We start from the raw sequence: 25707 nt of genomic DNA, 5'->3' as shown, positions 1-25707 counted from the left end.
GTCTGTGGGCCGCCCTATCCAGAATCTGAGAGGCGGGGCCAAATAATGATATTAATGGCTTATGGTCACTGATTAACTGAAACTTAGTGCCATACAAGAAAGGGTGAAACTTGGTAATAGCGTAGACAATGGCCAAAGCCTCTTTTTCCACCTGGGAGTAATGGGCCTGCGCGGGACTAAGCGTTTTAGACGCAAACACCAGTGGCTGCTTGGAGCCATCCGCATTGCGATGGGCCAGGACCACCCCCACCCCATACTGCAAAGCATCTGTAGCCAGGACCAACGGCTTATTGGGGTCAAAAGTAGCCAAACAAGGCGCTGACGTGAGGAGGCCCTTCAATGAGGTGAACGCTCGCTCACATGCAGGCGACTAATCAAAAGGAACACCCTTGCGCAGAAGGCAGTACAGGGGGCGGGCTATGGTGGAAGCCCTGGGAATGAACCGGTGGTAATAGGCAATCTTGCCTAAAAAAGCTTGTAACTCCTTCAGTGAAGCGGGCTGCGGAAGGTCGGTGATACCTTGGACCAAACTTCCTAACGGCTGGACGCCGTGCCGAGAGATGGTGTAGCCTACATACTCAATGGATGGTTGGAAGAAGTTCGACTTACGCAGGTTTCAATGCAGTCTCACGGACCTGAATTTGAGAAAGAGGGTTCGAAGGTTGTGCAGGTGTTCCTTCATACTGCGGCCTGTGACAATTATGTCGTCCAGGTAATTAATACAATGAGGGATTGTCGACGTGACACGCTCAAGATAACGCTGAAATATCGCCGGGGCACTGGATATTCCGAAGGACAACCGCTAGTATTGGTAAATGCCAAACGGGGTGTTGACGACCACCAGCCGTTTGGAGTCCTCATCAAGTGGTATCTGATGATAAGCCTCCGAAAGATCGATTTTCGAAAAATATTGCGGGAGCAGCCGTAATGGCCGGATTGTACCGCCCGCATGTCGTCCACCCCAGACACAGTGGAGGCAGCCGGGCCGCCCTGAACCGCCGCAACGTCGTACCACGCTTCCAACTGTTGACCTGCGGCATGAGAGACTTCATACGATTGAGCAATGGACAGGACTTCCTCAAGGGAAGGGTCTTCCAACTGCAGGGCCCATTGCCGGACCTCCCTATCAGGGGCCGAACGAACAATGACGTCTCGCACCATAACTTGGGCATACGACTCTCGCAACTGCTCCATGACAAAATGACACTTGCAGCCCACGCCCAGCAAGACTGATGGGGCTGTTTCTTGTATTGATAGAACTCGACCCTAGCCGCCACAATATGCGTGCGGCAGCGATAATAGGAAGGTAGCAATGAACGCAATGCGTCAAAAGACAAGGACGAGGGTTCCTGCAATGGCGCCAGCTGCCGCAAAACTTGATACAGTGAGGGAGATATCCAAGACAAGAAAAGAGCGTGACATACCTCCGCATCAGCAACATGAAATGCCTGGAAATGCTGCCAAAGGTGATGTTCGTATGCATCCCAATCCTCCACCATCTCGTCATATGGGGGAAAGGGAGGAGGGAACGGCGCTGGAGCAGACTACGTGGAGAGTAACGCCGGAAGCACTTGTTTCGTGGTTTCCATGAGCTCTGTCTGCTGCTCAACCAAAACCCGCACTAAATCCTCCATGACGTGGATAAGCTGCGAAACTGGAATAATGATACAACACGCGAAAGAACGACCCTACTCGTCGCCAATTGTGTATTAACACGATTCACGTTGTCCGTCCCACTTCACATAGTGTAAACCGGGAACTGTCTCCCAGGCATGCCCGATGTAAAACTGACTGGGCACGGCCCGTGCTGCCTGAGTAGTTGTTGTTCAGCCGGCAGAGGGTGCAGTCGAATTCTCGCGTGCCCTCTGGTGGACGGGACTTTACTTGCGGCCACTACTGCCACTACTGCCGTGCCAATGTGCGCCTCCCATGATCTTTCTGGTGGCTACTGCAACCGTGTAGTGCAGGTCACCTGACAAGATACCTTGCTGCAACAGGTGGCTGATTTTGTGTGCAGTGGTTGGGTCGAGTGCCTGCCCACTAAGGGGTCTGGACTGCTCTGCATCTACTTTCTCCTCTATTATCGAGTGTTGATGGTCAACAGTATTCACCTCCTTAGCACTGACTGGAATGAGTCCAGAGTCATCACCCCTCTGGCCCTGCGGGCTACTACTTTTGTCCTCTTACACTGCGGCAACCAGAGTATGAGTGAGGACAAACAGCAGGCGGCATCACCAAGAACTTTTGTTTGGTGGTGTATGCCACATCAACTGTGGGACTGGATCCATATCGCCTTTATAGGCCCCTTCTGTTATCCTATGTATGTGGTTGGTGGTGGTGGTTGATGCACTTACCCATATGTCCTGCCCATGTGCTCCACCACCACTAAAGCTGCCATTAGAGCTCCCATTCATGTCTCTATGATTGAAGGGTTGCTCTGTATGATTGCCTCTGATAATGGCCTTGCAATTCATACTGGCATTGTTTCAAGATTTCTGCATATGAAATGGTATTGCCTACCTCACATTCACACCATTTTACCCACAATCAAATGGTGAGAGGGAGCATATGGTGCACACCTGACAGATGCACTTAAAAAAGTGCTTCCGGGTTTCTCAATGGACTTGGCACTGTCTTTATTTCTCAGTACCTACAGGACCACACCACTGCAAGGAAGAAGCATGGCGAAGATTCTCCATGGCTGACAACCCCAGACTGCTGCACCTTATTTGCCCTGTGCCACGGCTTGAGGTGCGCTCGTGTCCTTTGTGACATGTTCTTAGTGCCCCTGTCTGAGCATGCACTTTTGGTCAGGGGCTAGCAAGGAGTTACAGTAAGGGTGTGAGCAATGCATGGTCAGTAAATGTTCACCATAGACATCAGCAGGTGTTGCTCTCCTGCCATCAGAACCAGTTGTGCCCTTATTGAGGCACCAACTCACTGTGCCTCTTGTCACAGCAGATGCCAATTGGGAGTCCACCTGCAAGTGCCACTCCCTTCAGGGGATTGAGGAGCTATTGGGCACTGATGATGTCGAGATGTGGCCATCAACTGCTTTGAGCCCTCTGCTGATGTTTGACAGTGGCTGCCTGGATGCCACTGGCGGCTTCTCCCCAGTCATCTCTGCACCTGTCCCACTTTGCCAATGGTGCAGTTTCTATGCTTCCAGGACACAAGGTGTCATTTGATACACAGTTTGCCATCATCCAGGCCACTTCCAGCCATATGCTCCAGTAGGCCAGAGACGGCTGACTGTCCGGTGTAGTGGAAGTCACATTTCACTGGAAGCCAACGGAGGCAAACACTGTCAAAACACATCTGCCATAGTGCGTCTGCAACTGCCACAAAGTCATCAGGATGGACCTCGTGGTCTGCTCAGCCAACCAATAAGTCTCCAGCAGTAGTCCCACCCATTTGGCCTCTTGCTTTTGTCCACCAACAACAGTTACCCAGAGTGGGGGAGAGATGTGGTGGCATGCTCACTTCCACTGCCACCATAGTGACTGTAGAGTTCACATTTAGCACTTCTGGCAGGAGACCAAGAAAAGAGCACCTGCTTTGTTTGCTGCCAGCACCACGACTGGCTGAGTGTGGACAGCTCCAAGTTAGAAGCACCAACTGCTCTCTCTCACATCATTCGTGCTTTGTGGAGGCTCTCCCTGTTGATTAGGATACCTCCATGATGACGAATTTGCTTGCTACTGGCCTGAAATATTTTCCCACTGCTGCTTCCATGTGTGTGCATAGACTTTGGTGCTTTGTCAGAGCAACTGTATTTACTGTACACTTGGTTGTTTGTAATAAAACTGTACATACTAAACACTTAGTGCTTACCTGAAACACAATGAGATTTCCATCCTCTGCTGGATGAGATTTTTTGAAATCATATTCAGTGTTAATACACATTTCCATTTCCTTGAATATTGAATTTGAGTGAGAACTGAGTTTTAAATGTTCTTCATGAAACTCTCGCTTCATACCTAAAAGCATAAATAAACAAAGACAATAAGAGAAAGAACAGTTTCAAAAAGATTTTTGGAAGTCTGATGCTATGCTTATTACAATTTAACTTGTATTTTCTGGCAAGATATGTATTTAGCGTAAAAAGGTGGCTATTTGATTTACTTATGCTAGTCAAATCTCTTTCACTTCATGAGAATCCAGGCTCTAGAACCAAATATTAATAGATAGTTGTATTTTGCAAATCTCTACATGAATAAGAACTTCTAGTACTGTGGAGTGAGCCACTAATGTGCATAAATCAGTGAATATAGGCAGGTATGGTAAACTGTAATGGATGTTCATTCTATAAAAGAAAAACTGACCTTCAAAAAGCTGGTGCATTTATTATTACAATTTGCCTAACTTTTTTTAGATGGCAGTATTCACACCTCTCAGTACATAAATAAAAAGGTAGAACAAAAAGATATTCGCACTTCTCAGAACATAAATGAAATTATCTCTTTCTGACATCCACCTCAAATCATTGGCTGTTGCCTTTCATTGCACTCCTAAACTTCTCCTTGTAGAAATAAGGAATACCAACTGCTGTACCTTTTATTTTAATATATTAATTACATGATCAGTTTTGACACTAGATTAGTGTCATCCTCAGACCCCCTACACAAACTAATGTCAAAATATTTTACAGAAAATAGTGCTGTTGGTATTCCTTATTTCTACAAGTTTATGACCAGTAACAGTCTCAAGTCCACTTTAATTTTGGGTTATCTGAAACTTAATTATCTTATGCTTGTCAAACAATATAAGGTTCCAAACAAACATAACTCCTCCAAAAACCGAGTGAAGTGGTGCTGTGGTTAGCAAACTAGACTCCCATTTGAGAAGAGTCCCCATCTGATAATCCACATTTAGGTCTTCCATGATTACTGTAATTTTTTTCAGGCAAATACCAGTATGGTTCCTTTGAAAAAAGCATAGCCATATTCCTTCGTCATCCTACTGTAATCTGAGCTCGTGCTCCATCTCTGATGGCACAGTGTTGGCAGAACATTAAATCCAATCTTCCTTTTTTTCTCTTATACTCCAAGATTCCCACCCCTGCAGCCCTTGCAGTATCTTGCTTGTAAGACAATAATGCAAATCATCCATTATAGGCTTAAGCAGTAAGTTCCATGAAGTAGTTGTTGAGAACAAATACATAAATCCACAAAAACTGACCAATAGACTGAGTACAGGAAATCTATGATAATTTTCAAATTTAACAGCAATCCAGATAAGGGATATAGATACTTCATATGGGAAACTGCAAGTTGAGGAGGAAAATTACAAGCCAAACTACCTGCAGACAAAAGCAAATGTTTCCATGAGCAAAGTGCTTAAATTCCAAATTATACCCAAATCAATGACCAAAAGTGAGGCAATACAACTGTGATGCTTAGCTGAAAGCTTTATAGGTGAATGCAAACTGTCAGTGGGTCAGTGCATTTACATCTTTATCTCGAATGGTTCATCAAGCAGTGTGCTGAGCACAGTTCTTCATGTTCACAATCCCTGCTGGCTCTGGACTTACATGCAGAGTGCCCCACACCACTGTTACTATCTATTGCATCAGTTTCTAAGTTACTGTGTGGTGTGCTCTCAAACATTTCTCCCTTGATATCACAATTCCCACTGTACTACCTGCTCCAGGCAGCTGCACACTACCACTACCACTGAAAAAATGTACAGTATTAGAGACACGCAAAATTACTTATGGTTTCTAGCTGACATGTGTTTACTGTTTAATTCTCCATATATGGACAAATGTCACCAAACTGTCAGAACACATGAGTGGATGCAAATTAAATGTTTGCCTTGCAAATGTCCAGTACCCATTCACTGACCTTGCTCTGCTACAGTGCGACACAAGAGACCTGAGTATCTACTATAGCACACATGCATTTGGATCCTCCCATGAGAACTAGTTTCACAGAACTGAAGGATGGGAACTTTCTCTCCAAAACAGCCTTTCTCCCCTTTTATTCCTCGATGGTGTTGCTCAGATTTTTTTTTTTTTTCTTATTAACTTATTTACTCTTCTCTACTCAAGCTGCCTTTTTTCTTTACTCAGTATTTTTTCCATCTTTTCCCTTCTAATCCACCTTTACTTCTTTTTCCATCTCTCCCTTCAGCATCTGAGCTGAATCTGACATAGTGCTTATTTATATGCTATTCTTAATCTTGTTCTCTGTCTTAGGAGTTTTGCTTTATTTCTGCTTCTCTCCATTCTCCAACAAAATGAATCCCTTTTAGCCTGTGCTTCTTGCTGTACTCCATTGACTTAGTTCAAACCCATACACTTAACTATTCCTCTCTAAAGCTAGGAGAACCTGTGTTTATGTGTTCTATTGCCTCTCATTGGAGTTTTACCTGCTAGGTAAGTACTAGTCATCTCATGTGTCTTTCTGTAAGTCTACTGACAGACATCTGTCACTCTGGCATACTAGTTTTTTTATCTTAGATTTACTGACACTTTTTAAATAGTTTTCCTTTACAATACTTCATGCTATGCTTTTTTATTATGTTTCTGCCAAATAAAGAAAATTCAAAACATGATGTTATTATAGATTCCAGATATAAACAAAAATCTGACCCTATTTATCACATCTGCTATAAATTATATATATCCTGTGATTGCAAATTCCTGTTATAATTGCTTATAATTAAATTTTAAAAAAGATAACATCTGTAGTGCAATTCAATCATCATGCTATTGGGCTGACTGTAGCCAGAGTGCAGCCTTTTGTCACCATAGCAACAGGAAATGAGGGTGGTCTGCCATTGTCCAGCTACATTTTAATGCTCAAGAAAGATCCCCTGTACTTATTTGACAGTAGGTTGAGTGGACTTGGGGCCATTCTGGAGGGACTGGAACAAGCAAAAACCCTTCCTCCACAGCCAAAATCAAGTGCTCTACTCACTACACCATTATAGCCACTATAATTATGCACACTTTCAGTGCAAATATCATTATTTTTGTTCATGATTTACTCATTCACTTACTTAAATGCGCAGTATACAATTACTAAGTTGACAGCAGCTAAGAAACAGACTAAGAAAATAAACACCTTCTATCAGTGTTTCTGTTAAATGTGTAAGACATTCATTTGATATCAGTTAATAAATTGATTGCAAGAGATATCATTAAATGTTGTCCATATGCTGGTAGTTTACAAACTTCTCATAGATGTGCCACAGAAATGATGCAAATAATAACCAATGTTTGCACATGATTTCTTTTGTCAAAGATTCCAAACATCAATAAAAAGATAATACTGCCATGGTTACTTTTGAATTCAAAAAAGTAATATAAAACAAATATATTTTATGGAAAAATATAGTAATGAAAAGTCCTTAGTAGAATATAAACAATTTGAGATAAGAATGTGTTGAATAGCTGAGTTGCTGAATTGTTGACAGGCACAATAAATAGAGTGAGAACTTTGCTGGCTATTAGACAAATTCTTCTTCAGATCTATAGAGTTCATATGCAATGCATACATTTCTACAGTTACAATGTCCAGGCTGACAACATTACGCCAGCACTGCAGCTTGACTCAGATGAGGGGTCGTGTCAGATCAAGTTGGTGAGGGTAGAAAAAAGGGAGGGTACAGCAGTTAGTACTGAAGTAGGGTGGTTGATGGCTGGAAGAAAGAGACATCAAATCTGCAGGATAAAATGCAGTTCCAGTGAGCTCCTGCCAGAAGCAGGCAGTGGGAGATGAGCACAATGCCCAGTGGAGGAGTGGATTGGGAGGTGTAAATAGAACAGACAAGAGGAAAATTGTGGAGAAGAGAGTATGATACCAGTATGGTTGACATTAGGGTCAGGTGGCAGGGTTTGACATGAGTGTGGAGCAGGATCTAGCAGAGATTGAGGTCAGGACAATTAAGGGATCAAAGTATGTGTTGCAAGAACATCTTCCATTTATGTAATTCAGGGAAGCTGATGAAGTTGGGAAGGACCCACATAACATGTGTTGTGATGAAGCCATTGGAATCAGACACATTGTGCTCAGTAGGATTTTGTGCCAAAGCATGGTTGAATCTACTTTAGGCCACAGTTTGGCAAAGGCAATTCACTCTTGAGAACATCTGATTGGTTGTCGAATAAATTGCACACACAGATAGTCAAACAGACATAATTTGAAACTAGTAGTTGAATCCATTACCTGCTAATGACATGCTTCAGCTCTGAAATTGAACAGGTTCATCTTGATGGGTGCAAATCTAATATTTTTCTACTGTATATGCAGTAAGCAAGAAGGGGGAGGGCTATATACACACAAATGGAGTTGAATTCCAGACTTTCAGGTTAATGAATGTTGTGTTTAACAGCGCTTTTTATGTTGTGTCACAGTAGTGAATTAGAAAACACACTAGTCTGTAGTACCAATAGTTTACAAGCCATCTGTAGTAAGAGTCTTAAACAGTTTTAATACGGTTATATGTACTGAACTGGAGAACCAGTGGAGACTGCATAACTACAAAACTACATTAACATTTATTAGAGGGCAAAAATGCATAACTATAATTCACTTACCAACAAAATCAAACATGTGTGCAAGTTCATGTGCCATTACAAGACCTTCTCCTGCCATGTTAATGTATTTTGGAAGTGGAGCATCATTACTAAATTTTGACAGAAGTCCAATTGGAATAACTGAAACATAAATTTTGAATGATTTTGGTTATTCAGAGATTTACAAATGCACATGACAATGACGACACTTTAATCAAACTTTCATCAACTCATTCATTCCCTGATGCACCTACAGAGTTCCACCAATGTCCAGAAATAAGAAATGGAGGTTGGAATTCAGTGTTCAGCTGGCATCAGGACCAAAGGAAACAAAGTAGTAGCTCATCTGATAAGGACAGAAGGGAAATTAGCCAAGGTCTTAATGATGAATCATTGGGTGAGTTAGGAAAACCAAGGGGTGATCTAAATCACAATAACTGGACAACAATTTAAAAACAAATCTTTACTGCAAGTCCTGTGTGTTAACTACTGCACCACCTTGTTAGTACATAGATCTCATGATGACAGACAACAGCTGAGGATGAGGAATGAGCTGAGAAGTTCAGTAACAGACAGGAACAGCTGTTATAATCTGTATGCAAAACTAATGACTGCCATTGACACAAGTTTGCTTATATCATTAATAAAAGGCATAATCTGTGTACAATAAACTTAAAATATCAGTAAAAAAATAATAAGATGATCTTTTACTTTGACAAAATCTGATACTTTCCCAGCTACATTAGTGTGGTGTGCGTACTGTAAGACCTCCGGTACACACACCATCAGATTAGTTGACTTGTCGCACTAACAAAGTAGGCGAGTGTCAGCAATATGTCTCGTGGTCTTATTGTGGCGTGTTTATCTTCTGCTGTTAGGTCAGACGATAGAAATGCCACTTGCACGCTTAGAGTAGCAGATTGACGGTGACCAACTTTAAACAGAACTTGATTAATTTTCACACACATTTATTAAAATAATAAAAATCATAGATATTACGTAACTTGATTCTGGATGCTGTTTATGATTGACAATCTGAAGTTCCTTTGGTCTTGGTACATTAATCTTATTCTCACATATCTCTGATACTTGACAAAGTGTCTATACATTTCTCTTCATGGCTATGTACAGGAATATGATAATCTTATTAGGCACAGACTGAAACTTGACTATATACTGGTACAGACTGATGCAAACTAATGCAGATTGACTAATCAGAGGTCTGTTAACTCGTTATAATACCTAGAGCGTTCAGGTTTTACTATGCGAGTGTGATTCGCGAGGAGAAAAGGTTCTACGTTAGCAGCTATCTCATTGGCTGCGTTACATATTAATATGCAGATCAGTGGAAGCAGAATTTGGTCCATCTCTATGATAGCACCATCTCGTAGTGCGGAGATGGACGAGCGCTGCACCTGTGCTGTTGTGCTTAGCGGGGCGTGCTCTAGTGGGAAAGTTGTGTACACGCTGACTACGCGGAGCTATGTACACAACAATTAGTCACTGCCCGTTATCTTAAATTCTCATCTTAATGTAAGTTTAATTGTGAGGTTACTGATACTTTTTGAGGAAAATCTGTTTTATACATGCAATTTTTTTAATACTATCTCGCACCTCCTATTAGGTCATCGTCTTAGTCTTTCCTTACGTTTTGGAATGTGGTAAAGACATTGTTTGGTTAATCTACCATCTACTACCCATTCTCCTGACTATATGTATTGCCAACCTCCATTTCCATTTCAGTCTGTTCTTTGATCCATTAGTTCAGTTTCTTGTCTCACCTGTTGATTCCAAATATGCATGACTCCATTTCTCAGAGAGCCTCACTCAGCTTTTGACCCAGTCATTGGGTTCAACTGCTCTAAATACAAAAACTCACTAACATGTTCTATAATGATATTCATAATTTATACTGTTACCTTTCTGGCAATTCAATCCAACCTTATCATCTTTCCCACAGACAAAGATTCCACTACAGTTGTCATGAATCATACAAACTACGTGACTGAGGGTCTTCACCAACTTTCCGACACCTGTGTATACAAACTTTATGACCACAGTCCCATCCCAGAAATACAATATGGCATTCAGTAGCTTCTCAAAGCCTCAGGTCCATCCCAAAGGCTTACACCTGAATGCATCTTCCTCCTCAAACCAGCAATCCCCCACTCTCTTACCTTTTACCTACTCTCTAAACTCCACAAACCAACTTCACAGGTCTGCCTTCTGGTTGACCCATTGTAGCTAGGTACAATGCTCCCACAGAATGAAACTTTGCCTTTACCGACTGATACCTCCAAACTATTGACTACAGCCTCCAATCCTACATTCAACACACTTCTTACTTCCTTCGCCATACTTCCATAGTTCCTGTTCCATTACCACCACACTGCTTGTTAGTTACTGTGGACCAACATTTCCAATACCCATGACCTTGTGTTCATGGAACACTAGCTTTCTAAATGTCCTTCTGATACCAAACCCACCACCTCTTTCCTAATCCTCATAACTAACCATACCCTTGCTCACCATTATTTCACTTTTGAAGGCCTAATCTATAAACAAATGTGTGGTACTGCCATTGATACTCACACAGCACCATCCTGTACTAACTTCCTTATGGACCAGCTGGAGGAAGCCTTTCTATCCAGTCTACACCTAAAACCCCTTGTGTGATTCAGAATTACTGGTAATTTCATGGTCTGGACTCAGGGCAGGGGTAACTTCTGCTCTTTCCCCCATAATCTCAACACCTACTCTCACAACTACATTATCTGCTTCTTCTCAATTCAATGAGCCACCACCCTAGATGTCAATCTCCATTTCTCAGATGGCTGCATAAATAGTCTGTTCACATCAAGTGCACCAGCCACTAACAGTACCTCCATTTTGACAGCTGATGCATAATCCATAACAAAAAGTCTCTTCCTTGCAGTTCCACCACCTGTGAACACTGCATCTGCCATGGAAAATAGGGTTTACTAAATATACCAATAACCTTATCAGAGCCGTTACTGACAGACACTCTAGCTCATCCATATACAGATCCTCCACACTAGTTCCTCTTCTGACACCAGAAACCCTGTTACCCAGCTACAGACCAGCACTCCTCTGATCACTCAAATCATCCTTGCCTTAAAAAGTTGAATAACATCCTTCACCAGGCCTCTGACTACATCTCATTGTGCCCTGAGATGCGGGATATTTTGCCCACTCAACCTACAAAATATTCTTGTCCATCCCTATTACAATCCTGCTCCCAAACCTGCACCTCATGAACATTCCCTTCTGTCTGGCCCAGATGCAAGGCCTGGCTCATACACCAACCCACCACACCCTACCACAGTCCAGTCACAGGCATTTCCCACCCAGTAAAAGGCAGGGCCACATGTGAAAGCAGAAACTTGACCATTCAGTTGCCTTACATGCTGTACACTACAACACAAATGACTTCAACAGCTACTTCATTATATGGACAGTTTGGATACTTCCTTCCAGCTCATAGTTCTCTTAACTATATGGATGGGAATTGTCTCTCCATCATATCTTGCACTCTTGCAATCCCCCTGGCCTAAACCTCTGCTAACCCCTTTTTCCCACTGCCTCACCTTACCTTTACCCTTCTCTCTTTTGTCTACACCACACTCTTTCCCTATCCATATCGTGCACTGCATTCTCTGCCCCGCCCCCCCCCCTCCCCCACCCCCTCAACCATGTGATTATTCTCTCTCTCTCTCTCTCTCTCTCTCTCTCTCACCCCCTTTCCACCCTTTTACCTTTCTGTCTCCTTTCCCAAACTCCCTCTTCATCTTGAGGTCCCTCTCCTCTCCCCTCCCCTCCCCTCTCTCTACTATACCTCTTATATGCTCAATCCTCTCAACTCCTTTCACCTTATTGAGCAGCTGCTGAGTCATTTTTCAAAATACTTGTCTCACACAGTCATGCTACCACCTCCTTGCCTCATGCGTCCTTTCCTACCTCTCCCCCACCTCCACCTATTTATTTACGATTGGTCTTGCCACATGATTGAATGTTTCAGCTTGTGTGTGTGTGTGTGTGTGTGTGTGTGTGTGTGTGTGTGTGTACTTTTGCTAGAAGGAGCTTGAAAGCTATTGTGACTACTGCTTCCTGTTATCTGCATCTATGTCCCATACATCAGTCTGCTATAGCTGAGTTACGCCATTTCCTTATTTTACACATCTTTGTAATGTGTTGGTTACTCACTATGTTAGTGCCAGTATGGTTATAAGTGATTTTCAGGCATTCAGTTGGTCTTAATCTATTATGTTCCTTCTGTGTTTTACCAATTTAAGGGTCTGAAATTGAAATGCAATTGCTTACAGCAGTGAATAGAAAGGATACAGATATGAGATAGCTATAGACTACAAATGGAGGAATTACTGAAGTTTTCAGCACAGAGAAACAACAAGTGAGAGAGTTACAAGTAATGTTCTATTTCTGTTATTTGTGGGTACTGAATGATGTTTAACAACACTGATGTTTAACATCAGGACATAGTCTGAAAGCTGAAAATTTCTACCACTCTTTTTCTTTGTGCCTGTCTGGCACTCAATGCCTCCTCTACGTGGTGAGTAGCAATCTACCGTATTTACTCGAATCTAAGCCGCACTTTTTTTCCGGTTTTTGTAATCCAAAAAACCGCCTGCGGCTTAGAATCGAGTGCAAAGCAAGCGGAAGTTCTGAAAAATGTTGGTAGGTGCCACCACAACTAACTTCTGCCGTCGAATATATGTAGCGCTACACAGGCATGCTTTGTAGGCACAGAGATAAATACTGGCGCCAAAACTTCTGCGTCAGTTAATAACTTAAAAAAAAAAAGGTGGAAGACGAGCTTTTTTTTCTCCACCCCGAGTTTCGACCACTCCATTTTCATACATTATCCAATGAAGTAAATACAAATTCTGTATTGTTCATCTTCGAAATTAGCAGAATTTCAATGTACTACGAAAATCCGACTGGCAAGACTGTTGCTAATAGGAACCTGATGAAATGTGAATCATGTGCAGTTTTCTCTTCACCATAAGAATAATACGAATATAAACATTTTGCCATGTATTCTTTCATGTTTGCTGCTATCTCATTTAAATCCTGTCTGCCTAATAAAGTATGAAACTAGAGTGAGACAACAGCAAACGCGGAAGAATATACGTATCGTGTCATGTTTATATTCATATTATTCTTATGCCTAATAGTGATACAGTCAGAAATGAAGCACGGCAACTTACTAGATTTTTAAATCTAAAATGACTAATTTCTGTTCAGAATTTGATGTACTAAAGAAGCGGCCGCAAAGATTTTCAAACGGAGAAAAATTTTCGGATAACTCTCGTTCAGAACATGTTCTATCATACGCAGTCTGTTATTTGGTTCTTGTTGATCATTATCAAAGAAAGCAGCAGCATAAGTAACAACAAGTAGTAGTCACTTGCCATTGTTTCACTAATGAGACAATTCCTCTCTTTTTTTAATTGTAAGCGGTGGTAGCGCACACGAAAGCAAGCCATGCCGCGGGCAGCGACAGGCCGTAAACACGCACTATCAGAATGCGACAAACAATGCATGACGCAGTACAGTAATGCATTTTCAGCTTAGAGTGACATAAACACCTATAACAAAGAAAACGGCACTTATCAGATCAAAGCAAAATAAGCAATCGATTCAAACCAGACGAAGCACGTGAAAAAGGAAAGTGTCTGACGCATAGCATAACTGCTAAGCTTATGACTCGAACCAAACTATTGTAGCTGTATCGTCTTTCATTTGACCTAAATTGTGTCTCATATTACAATGGACCAACTTTGTTTCGATTTGAAGGTGCGGCCTAAAACTTTTCTCTCCCCTTGAACTTCGAGTCTCAAATTTCAGGTGCGGCTTAGATTCGGGAATTTTTTTCCTTGATTTCGAGTCTCATTTTCCTGGTCCAGCTTAGATTCGAGTGCGGCTTAGATTCGAGTAAATATGGTATCCTTCCCCATATTGTTGCTATTCCATCCAGGACTTTCCACTGTTCGAAATTATCCATGATTAGAGGTTGTTATGTATTCAACTTGAAAGCTTATGGTTCTCCTAAGGCTTGAATCTTTCGTACACACATACTAAAAATAATAGTTGAGCAAATTAACATGTATCTCTGCTCATGTGCCTCACATCTACAGCTCTTTAAAACATTGGTTTTGCTTTGTTTAGTGTAGAAATTTGCAACTTTCAAATGTTTTAAGTGTTGTTTTATTTCTGACTATTTGGACTAAAATCACACACAAGATAAGTATATGTCATCAGTAATCTCAATATCAAACTCTACATGTAGTAAAAGATTGTAAAATTTACTGAACCATCTGAAACAAAATTAAGAGTACCATACATATAGGATGTCAAATCAAACAGCTTTCAGTCATCTAATTTTCAAACTTATTTTATTTGGCTACCAGTTTTGAAAATTTATTACATTATCTTCAGCCCCCCCGCCCCCCTCGACTGACGTGTAGGAAGATTCCAACCTAGCTTGCAGTCAAAATAGGGGACAGCATTCAAATACTGGTATCTGTAGAAATCGGCTTGATAGATATGGTACATATATATGGTTGGTATGTATGGTACAACCATACATATGGTTGTTCAGTGTGTTTACAAGTATACTGTTACATTTGCTATCTGGCAATAATCTGATTGAAGAAAGATAAAAAGTTAAGTCCATAACATTAATGTTTCATTTTAGCAATAGCACAAGAAAAATCATAAAAACTCACCAACTGTGTTAAGGCCATATATTACATTGCCAGTACTCTGGTATGGAAGTTTGAAATGAGACCATCTGCAACAAAAATAATTTTATTATAGAAATTTGTGTTGATACTGGAGAATGTGCATGCATACATGTCCAAAGGAACATTGCATAGTACGTCTTAACAACACAGGCACTCCAATATCATATTTATCCACCAATACCACACAGCAAGTTTCAATTAAAATGATCGCTTCCCCCCCCCCCCCCCCCCAATATGGCAATTACATAATGTGTACAAATACAGGTTGTGATGCAGGAATGGTGATGACATATAGAAGTTTGCGCCTGGCTGTGGGTCACGAACAGATAGACAAAGTGATGAACAGATAGACAAAGTGGTTAAGGTAACTGCTTGTTAAAGTGGGAATTCCACATTTGAGTTCCAGTCCTGCACAAATTTTCATTGTCGCCATTCCATTATACAGCTGGTGGTTGTCTGTATTTGCAACCCTTGACTACATTTCACGTATTTCATGATGGCTGTAGTTGCCACAGTACCTGTTCTGTTGGACATGTATGCATGTCCAAAGGAACTTGCATATTACTTCTTGACAACACAAACACTACAAAATCGTAGCAGCTAAAGATTAGTTTCCTAGTTCCCATTTTCATGTATGTCTCCATAGCATTTATCTTCTATTTGTTTTGTTATGGAGGAATATGTTAAAGCCATGGAAAGCATTATGAAACAAAATGAGAAGCACAATAAAACGGCCGTCTTTGTAACAACATGTGAATCACCTATGTTGCTGGAACACATTAAGGCAGGCTTCCTTTCAAAAGTAAAGCAACATTTGCAATGAGCAGTCAAATGTAAATAAGACAGATAGAAAAGTAAGTAAACTGTTTACTATTTCAAAAGTGATTGCCATTAACATTTATCCCACTGTGAGACAAGCTGGCCAATGCCTTCATCAAAAATGTCTGCAGTTGTCTATGGAACTATGATTGTAGCCAGGCATACACTTCTTGATTCAAAGCAAGTCAGCAGCCACAAATATCTCTCTTCAGAACCCCAAAAATATGGAAACTGTATTTGGAAATATTGGGACTGTATGGAGGATGTGTGGGGGCTTCACAACAAAACTTTTTCTTTGTAGTACAAACAACCTTGGCAACATGTGGGTGGGCATTGTCCTGCAACAGAATGATGCCAGCCATCAACATTCCCAGGCATCTCAACCTGATGGCATGCTTCCATTATTGTACAGTAACCACAAACCACTATGCATCAATTGTGACACTGTGTTCCAGAAATTCAGTGAGCAGCAGGTCCTTGCATTCAAAGAAACAGGTTATCATCTTTCCCAGAGCTGATATGCACAGCTTGGAGTGCTTCCATTGTTCACTCTGAAGCTTTTTCCCTGGTTCAAAATGATGACACTATGTTTCATCTTCCACAACAATACAGGAAAAGATATACATCACTATGAGACTGTTTTAGATGTTTCACAGATGTTGACATTCTGTTCAACTTCTGCTCCTCTGTCAGGCTGTGGGGAACCTACTGTGCAGAGAATTTCTGGAAATTCAAGCACTGTATCACAATAGTGCAAACAATACTGTGACTGACAACCAACATGAGCTGAATGTCTTCCACCATCTGCTGTCAGGGGTAATGACATGAGGGCGTGTCTTGGTAGACTGCTGTCTTTCAATGATGCCTGACCTACTTGAAATTGTTTAGTCCATGCAGACACAAACATATCACATACTTTGTTTGCCATACACAGCAGACCTTTTGGTTAATAAGTTAGTTAGTTGCATGTTCCACAGATCAATCGTACAGTACAGTAGCCGTTATGATGTGGAATGTGTCAAGTGCACAAGAAATGCACATGTGAAACAAAAATTTTTAATATATATATAATACAGAGTTAAAGATTAATATTTCTATTATTTACCCCATTCCCTTAAATGGCACAAAATTCATATACTATATTTATAGATTTATTTATTGCTATTCAAGAATTCATCTGTGGTATAGAAGGAGTTGTCAAGGAGATATGATTTCAATTTATTTTTGAAGCTATTACTGCTGTCTGTCAGACACCTTATTTCACTTGGTAATTTGTCAAAAATTTTTATAACAGCTTATTTTACCCCTTTCTGTTCCAAAGATAGGTTTAGCAAAGGATAGTGTAAGTCTTTCTTTTTTCTGGTATTATAATCGTGAATGTCACTGTCGTTTTTAAACTGGTCCATGTTGTTGAGAACAAATTTCATTAGTGAGTAGATGTATTGTGAGGCTGTTGTAAGAATTCCCAATCTTTTAAAAAGATGCCTACAAGATGTGTGACTATGAACCCCGCACATTATTCTAACCACTTTCTTTTGAGCAGTGAATACTTTTTGCCTAAATGTTGAGTTACCCCAAAATATTATTCCGTACGACATCAGAGAGTGAAAGTATGCAAAGTATGTTAGCTTACTAATTTCTATATCCTCGAAATTGGCAATTATTCTGATCGCAAAAGTTGATTAAGCTAGTCACTTTAGGAGATCCAAAGTATGAATTTTCCAATTAAGATTCTCATCTATATGTACACCCAAAAATTTAGTATGCTCTACCCTTGTCTACTGACTTCTGTTGATGTGTTATATTTATTGAAGGAATTGTACTGTTTGCAGCAGAAAATTGGATGTACTGTGTTTTTTCAAAGTCTAGAGCAAGCTCATTTGCAGAAAACTAATTAATGACTTTTGCAAAGACCTTATTTGTATCATTTTCAATTTGACTTTCTTTTACTGGATTAATAATGATCCTTGTATCATTAGCAAACAGTGTCAATTCAGCTTCCAGTTTCAGATAGGAAGGGAGGTCGTTCACATATACACTCCTGGAAATTGAAATAAGAACACCGTGAATTCATTGTCCCAGGAAGGGGAAACTTTATTGACACATTCCTGGGGTCAGATAGATCACATGATCACACTGACAGAACCACAGGCACATAGACACAGGCAACAAAGCATGCACAATGTCGGCACTAGTACAGAGTATATCCACCTTTCGCAGCAATGCAGGCTGCTATTCTCCCATGGAGACGATCGTAGAGATGCTGGATGTAGTCCTGTGGAACGGCTTGTCATGCCATTTCCACCTGGCGCCTCAGTTGGACCAGCGTTCGTGCTGGACGTGCAGACCGCGTGAGACGACACTTCATCCAGTCCCAAACATGCTCAATGGGGGACAGATCCGGAGATCTTGCTGGCCAGGGTAGTTGACTTACACCTTCTAGAGCACCTTGGGTGGCACGGGATACATGCGGACGTGCATTGTCCTGTTGGAACAGCAAGTTCCCTTGCCGGTCTAGGAATGGTAGAACGATGGGTTCGATGACGGTTTGGATGTACCGTGCACTATTCAGTGTCCCCTCGACGATCACCAGTGGTGTACGGCCAGTGTAGGAGATCGCTCCCCACACCATGATGCCGGGTGTTGGCCCTGTGTGCCTCGGTTGTATGCAGTCCTGATTGTGGCGCTCACCTGCACGGCGCCAAACACGCATACGACCATCATTGGCACCAAGGCAGAAGCGACTCTCATCGCTGAAGACGACACGTCTCCATTCGTCCCTCCATTCACGCCTGTCGCGACACCACTGGAGGTGGGCTGCACGATGTTGGGGCGTGAGCGGAAGACGGCCTAACGGTGTGCGGGACCGTAGCCCAGCTTCATGGAGACGGTTGTGAATGGTCCTCGCCGATACCCCAGGAGCAACAGTGTCCCTAATTTGCTGGGAAGTGGCGGTACGGTCCCCTACGGCACTGCGTAGGATCCTACGGTCTTGGCGTGCATCCGTGCGTCGCTGCGGTCCGGTCCCAGGTCGACGGGCACGTGCACCTTCCGCCGACCACTGGCGACAACATCGATGTACTGTGGAGACCTCACGCCCCACGTGTTGAGCAATTCGGCGGTACGTCCACCCGGCCTCCCGCATGCCCACTATACGCCCTCGCTCAAAGTCCGTCAACTGCACATACGGTTCACGTCCACGCTGTCGTGGCATGCTACCAGTGTTAAAGACTGCGATGGAGCTCCGTATGCCACGGCAAACTGGCTGACACTGACGGCGGCGGTGCACAAATGCTGCGCAGCTAGCGCCATTCGACGGCCAACACCGCGGTTCCTGGTGTGTCCGCTGTGCCGTGCGTGTGATCATTGCTTGTACAGCCCTCTCGCAGTGTCCGGAGCAAGTATGGTGGGTCTGACACACCGGTGTCAATGTGTTCTTTTTTCCATTTCCAGGAGTGTATTAAGAACAGAAGGGAACCCATGATTGAACCCTGTGGAACACCTAATGTAATTTCACCTCAGTTAGATGAAGTGGCAAACTTATTTAAATCATTTGACCCATATAAGGAAACTTTTTGCTTCCTGTTCTGTAGGTATGACTTAAACCACTCATATTCTATTCCATGGGTATGGATTTCGCTTCCTGACTTTCCTTCTGCACTATAAAACTGACCTCTTTCTTGGCCTCCGTACTGAAATTGGACATTCACAACTCACTGACCTCACATGGACCATGTCTAACAGGCAAATGGTAAAGCAGTGAATGTTCATGCCGCTCCTTCCTGATTCCAATAGAAAACACTTCTATAAACACACATACCTGTATTATTAGTATCTCCACCTTGCTCATTATATAGTCTGCCTCATTTTCACTTGACTGCCCAAACACATTGTATATTCTAAGTTTTTAAAGTAAACTCTGGGCTCAGGAGCCAGTGACAGTGGTCATGAGTGTATGAGTTGGGTTTGCATAAATGTGCATGTGTATGTTGTCTAATTCAGTAAAAGGCCTCTTGGCCAAAAAATTACTTGTGTAGAAGTCTTTTTGTTATGCCTCTCTGTGACTTAACATTCCATTACATGGTGAGTAAAAATCCATCCTTTTCACATTACTGTCATTATTTCATCTTGGATTTTAAATTTTTTAAAGTATGGACATGTGAGATTTGCATGTACGGGACATGCTATGTGTGGCAACTGTGACAAGACAATCTAAACAGCAGGTGTCAGAAGCACAACTTCACCAGCTCTGTACCACCCAGCATAAAGTCACACACACACACACACACACACACACACACAAAACAACATGTAATTAAAATCATGAAAAAGTCTGCCTCTACTCAATACTCTGAAACTATTGAATGGAATGTCAGAGGATACACACCATTTACCATTCCAATCACATATGGAGCAACAGAAGGCTTCAATGCCACTGTGAATGCTATGTTGTTGTTGTTGTGGTCTTCAGTCCTGAGACTGGTTTGATGCAGCTATCCATGCTACTCTATCCTGTGCAAGCTGCTTCATCTCCCAGTACTTACTGTAACCTACGTCCTTCTGAATCTGCTTAGTGTATTCATCTCTTGGTCTCCCTCTATGATTTTTACCTTCCACACTGCCCTCCAAGGCTAAATTTGTGATCCCTTGGTGCATGCTATAATGGGTCTAATCTTGTCTTTGCAGCCTTTGTGGTTGTGATGTTTACATGGATGTAGGACAGGGTGTCCGGGTTAAATATATAGCATAGTAATATAAAATGTTATAAATGTAACTGAGATATTTATTTGTGGTTTTCTTCTACAAGTAGAGTACCTAAAAATATTTTCTGTGTTTGCTTACAGCAGTTGGTAGCCATGTAGACTCCACAGTAGAAGGTATTTTGTTTGCTTTCTTTTACAGAGATAAATACTGTTACTCTGGTTGAATGTCATTTTCAGCATGAGTATGGACTGCGATCAAGTGACGATGTTTGCACTTATGCAACAATAAAGAAATGGGACAAGCTGCTTCATGAAACTGGGAGTTTGCTTTTGGTGTTGTGCCACCATGGGAAGCACACAGTTCCAAAGACTACTGTTAAATTAGTATGTCCTTCCAGTGGAGGCCTCGTAGGTCAATACAAAAAGCAAGTAGGCGGTTAATTTATCTTGTTCGACAGTACATGATGTCACTGATACAAGGTCGTGCCTGTGGGTGAATGAACCACAGCTTTGTCACAAAATCAAGCCTGAAGACTGGCTGCAACAGAAGGTATTTGCAGAGACAGTTCTTGCATGAATGGATGAAAATGAAGTGTTCCTTGATTTTGTCTGCTTCTTGAATGCGACTACATTACACTCTTCTGGCATGATAAACATGCACAGCTGCCATATCAAATCAAAACAATCAAAAGAGGAGCTTGAGGCCTAGAAAACCTGCTCTATTAAATCAAGATTTTTTATGGTTTCGCAAAAGAAAGGGGAAAACCATGACTTAGATAAGTCAGTCAGAAATGACACTCAGCAAAAGATCAATTATCTAACGAGCATGTACAAAAACTCACCCATCTTGAAACCTAGCAACTCACTTCCTCAAAAAGTCAATACTAAATGTGACAAACCGTGTATTTTCCATCAAAATATAAGGGGGCTAAGAAGTAAACTAGAACTGTAGACAATGAATATTAGTGACAGTAATACTATTGATAATGCCGATATCCTTTGTTTTACTGAACACCATGTAAAGAAGGGTATCAATATGCTGAATCTAGATGGCTATCATATTGCCTCTCACTTTTGAAGAAACAGTGTGCAGAAGGGTAGTGTAATTATATATGTAAAAAAGAATATAATGTATAGATCTCTAGAGCTCACAAAATATTGTTTTGATCAGCATTTTGAAGCTTGTGGTATAGTAATTAGCACCAAGGCCCTGTCACTCATTGTAGTAACAGTGTATAGGGCCCCATCAGAGAAGCAATGTATGTTCTTTAAGCAACTTTAATCTCTCCTATCCAATATATATTCAAAAAATAAAAATACTGTAGTCTTAGGAGACTTTAACATTAACTTTCTAGATTATAATAGTAGTAGAGCTGACCTGCTACATATAATGAACACATACAACCTCAGACCCATGGTAGACTTCCCCACAAGGGTTATGAACTACTGTTGAAGTCTTATAGATAATATTTTCATTTATGAGAATAGAAACACTAATGCAACAGTAAAATAAGTCCTAAATGGTCTTTCAGACCATGATGGCCAATTGCTGTCAATGATATATGCCCACACAAGAAGGTCAAAGTCTGTAAAAGGTCATTTAGGGTAATTAATAATGAAAATCTCATGATCTTCAACAGTTATCTTCAATTCATTGACTGGAGTCCAATTTATAGAGCACTGAAAGTGAATGACACATTTAACATATTTATAAATGAATTTATGTGCCACTTTGAAGCTGTCTTCCCTCTAAGAACTGCAAAGAACAAGTGCCAGAGCCATACCGGCAAACAGTGGCTCACAAAAGGAATAAAAACGTCATGTAGGACTAAAAGACTGCTTTATGTTTCTCTCAGAAACAGAAATGATCCTGAAATAAGAGCTCATTATAAAAGGTACTGCAAGATTGTAAATGAAGTTCTGATAAGGGCAAAAAGTATGTTCATCAAATCAGAAATAGATAATCCTGGGAACAAAATAAAAACCATCTGTGTATTATTAAAAGAGAAACTGGTAGTTACTCAAACAATGCAGAAAATATTGAAGTTAGACATAATGGGAATATCATTGATAAAGGTGAAAAATATTGCAAAAATTTTCAACAAGCATTTTTTGCCTGCAGTGGATAAAATAGGGTGCAATGGTTCTATAAATAAGGCTCTGAATCTTTTACAAAGAAGTGGACCTAGTGCAACACCCCAGATTAGCATGCCTCCTGTCACTGTTAAGGAAATTAAGAAGATAATAAGGACCATGAAAAACAAAAACTCAACTGGTATTGATGGTATTTCCATCAAAGTGTTCAAACACACACACATTTTCATTTGTGAAGTCCTGTGCCACATCTTTAATGAATCACTGAGACTAGGAATTGTTCCTGATAGACTTAAATATGCAGTGGTGAACCATTGTACAAGAAGGGTGACAGAAACAAAGTAACTAATTATCACCCTATTTCACTCTTAACTTGTTTCTCCAAGAGTCTTGAGAAACTTGTACACAGAAGGATTCTTGAACATCTTAGTAAACACAACATTCTCAGTAAAAGTCAATTCAGTTTCCATAAAAACATCTCAACAGAATATGCAATATATTCTTTCACCAATGCATTCCTTGAATCAATCAATAATAAAATGTCTCCAACTGGAATTTTTTTTGACCTTTCTAAGGCTTTCGATTGTGCGAACCATGAGATTTTTCTGAGAAAGGCAGAATTTTATGGGTTAACTGGAGAAGCAGGGATGTGGCTTTCCTCCTATTTAAAGGACCGGAAACAGAAAGTTATGGTGAACGACACTAATGGGGAACCAGTGTCCCCTTCTTGGGGTACAATAAACTGTGGAGTCTGTAACGGAACATATTAAAGGCTTTACTTTAATGAAGTATGCGATCCCTTCCAAATTCAACCAGTTTAACGAGTATTTATGATTATAGAAAAGTTATTGTGTATGTTAACAATGATTGCACAACATGTCTCCATAAACAGTCAACCCATTAAATTATACTGAATAACTGACCCACACAAAAGTTAATATCACTTGATCACTGATACAGCAAATGCCATCATGTAAAAACACTAAGTTCATCTTAAATAATTAGTATGAAGTACGAAAAATAGTGGCCAACATAGGTATTTTGGATCTCCTTAAATAAAAATCGCCCAGTGAAACCTATTTGTTCACTAGGAGCGTTTTCACTCAGTATTCACGTAATCAATCCTATTTTAGACGAAAACCAATGTAATTCTTCATAATTCATGTTACTTACTTATTTATGCAAATTAGAGAAGTCAATTGACAAACTTCTAAAAAACGGCCTTTTTGTAACAGAGAATTATTCTGTCAAGTCAACAAATCTGTCTGTCATTTTCATAACATGTTAAATTATGTCACTCGATGCAAATTAATAACTTTTCTGCACAAATTATGATAACAGATGTACATGTGACTCATAAACTATATCTCTTTTTAGTAGTTCTTTGACAATGTTATAAATACAAGCAGCGAGAAGGGTTGAGAGAACAGTCGGAGGCAGTCAGAGCAGTCGGAATGTCACTTTGGTGAAGTGTGTTTCTGTGTTATTGTTTGGCAAAACAAGTCAAAGAACATGTAAAGGAAGTACTACTTTGTGTTGTGTTATGGTCTTTGGTGGACAGTGGAATTAATATGGCCACTAAAGGAATAAATGTTTGATGTTTACATATGTGTTGGTTTCGCTCGTTCTTTATCATCAAAAGCACATGAAAAACACGGAACCTCATGTGTTTACCCTAGACAACACAAATTTAGAGCCAGCATCAGCAACGAGACACCGCAGCGATCCAGCAAGCAGCAGCGATTACTACAATACAATATTTTGTAATGGCGCCAACCTAACATCAAGTGCTAACAAGCTCCGTAAATGGGAGTGAAATAGTGCGTTTATCAGCAATTAGCAAAAGATATCTACGACGACTTTTGGCGGTCCATTTACAAAAGTGGGGGCTCGTCCGGGATCTTTAAGTGCATCGATGATAATAGTGCAGCGATAAATTTCGTAAGTGCTTGGCACTCCAAAAAAATTTTATTTGTGCATTGTGGCAACAGTGAAAATATGTCAAAATTAAATAAATAAATAAATAAAGTGTGTTTGTGCGACTACGAAAAACTATCATCACACCGCTCGGAAGATTAACGTCTGGATTATGTCAATGGAATTCATCAATCAAGACTTCAGCTTCAATAAAACCGAATATAAGTGAAGAAAGCCAACAAGAACACCGACCACGACATCATAGCATAGCCATAAAGCAAGGTATTTTGTTGTTGTTGTCATTTACAAAATTATTAGTGAACATGTCTCTACCTGAGAGTGATGAGATCGTAGGAAATGTAAAAATTGAACCAGGGGGTGGTGAACAATTAAACTTAACAGAGTGGCTAGCAGAGTTTGCAACTCAAATAAGCTCGCAACTTAAACAATCAAGTGAACAAGTACGTTTGGATTTTAAACAATCAAGTAAAGAAAACACAGATAGACTGGATAAGTTAAGTTTGGATTTTGATCTATTAAGTACTCATCTCAATGAGAAGTGTGAGGAAATTAAAACTACCCTCAGTAAGAACACTAGCGAACAGTTGATACACTTCAGAAAAGAATTTCAAGTTAAAGTTGAAAATTTAAATGAAAACATACAAGCGAACACAGACAGCATTGCTGTCATCTACAACAGAGTAGATACTGAAGTTGAAAGATTAGATCAGAGAATAGACAAAACATCAGAAAACCTTAAACAAGAATACAACCTGTACACCACTAATGTAGATACAAAAGTAAAAAATATACACACTAAATATACACAATTGGAAGATGCATTAATGTCAAAACAAATGTTTTA

General features: G+C 40.7%; 1 protein-coding gene across 1 annotated transcript in view; it reads right to left on the bottom strand.

The window, feature by feature from the left end:
* Positions 1 to 25707, bottom strand: part of LOC126263117 (endothelin-converting enzyme 1-like) — a 295370-nt gene that overhangs the window by 35989 nt on the left and 233674 nt on the right. Inside the window, exons 12-14 of the mRNA XM_049960128.1 lie at positions 15292 to 15356; positions 8546 to 8665; positions 3835 to 3980 (exon numbers count right to left, since the gene is read on the bottom strand). Coding sequence (XP_049816085.1) covers positions 3835 to 3980; positions 8546 to 8665; positions 15292 to 15356 — 331 coding nt within the window. The remainder of the gene's footprint in view (positions 1 to 3834; positions 3981 to 8545; positions 8666 to 15291; positions 15357 to 25707) is intronic.

Source organism: Schistocerca nitens, chromosome 6 (genome assembly GCF_023898315.1).
Source record: "Schistocerca nitens isolate TAMUIC-IGC-003100 chromosome 6, iqSchNite1.1, whole genome shotgun sequence".
NCBI classification, from domain to species: domain Eukaryota; kingdom Metazoa; phylum Arthropoda; class Insecta; order Orthoptera; family Acrididae; genus Schistocerca; species Schistocerca nitens.
Note: the sequence above shows the minus strand (reverse complement) of the source record. Positions and strands in the feature narration are given on the sequence as shown.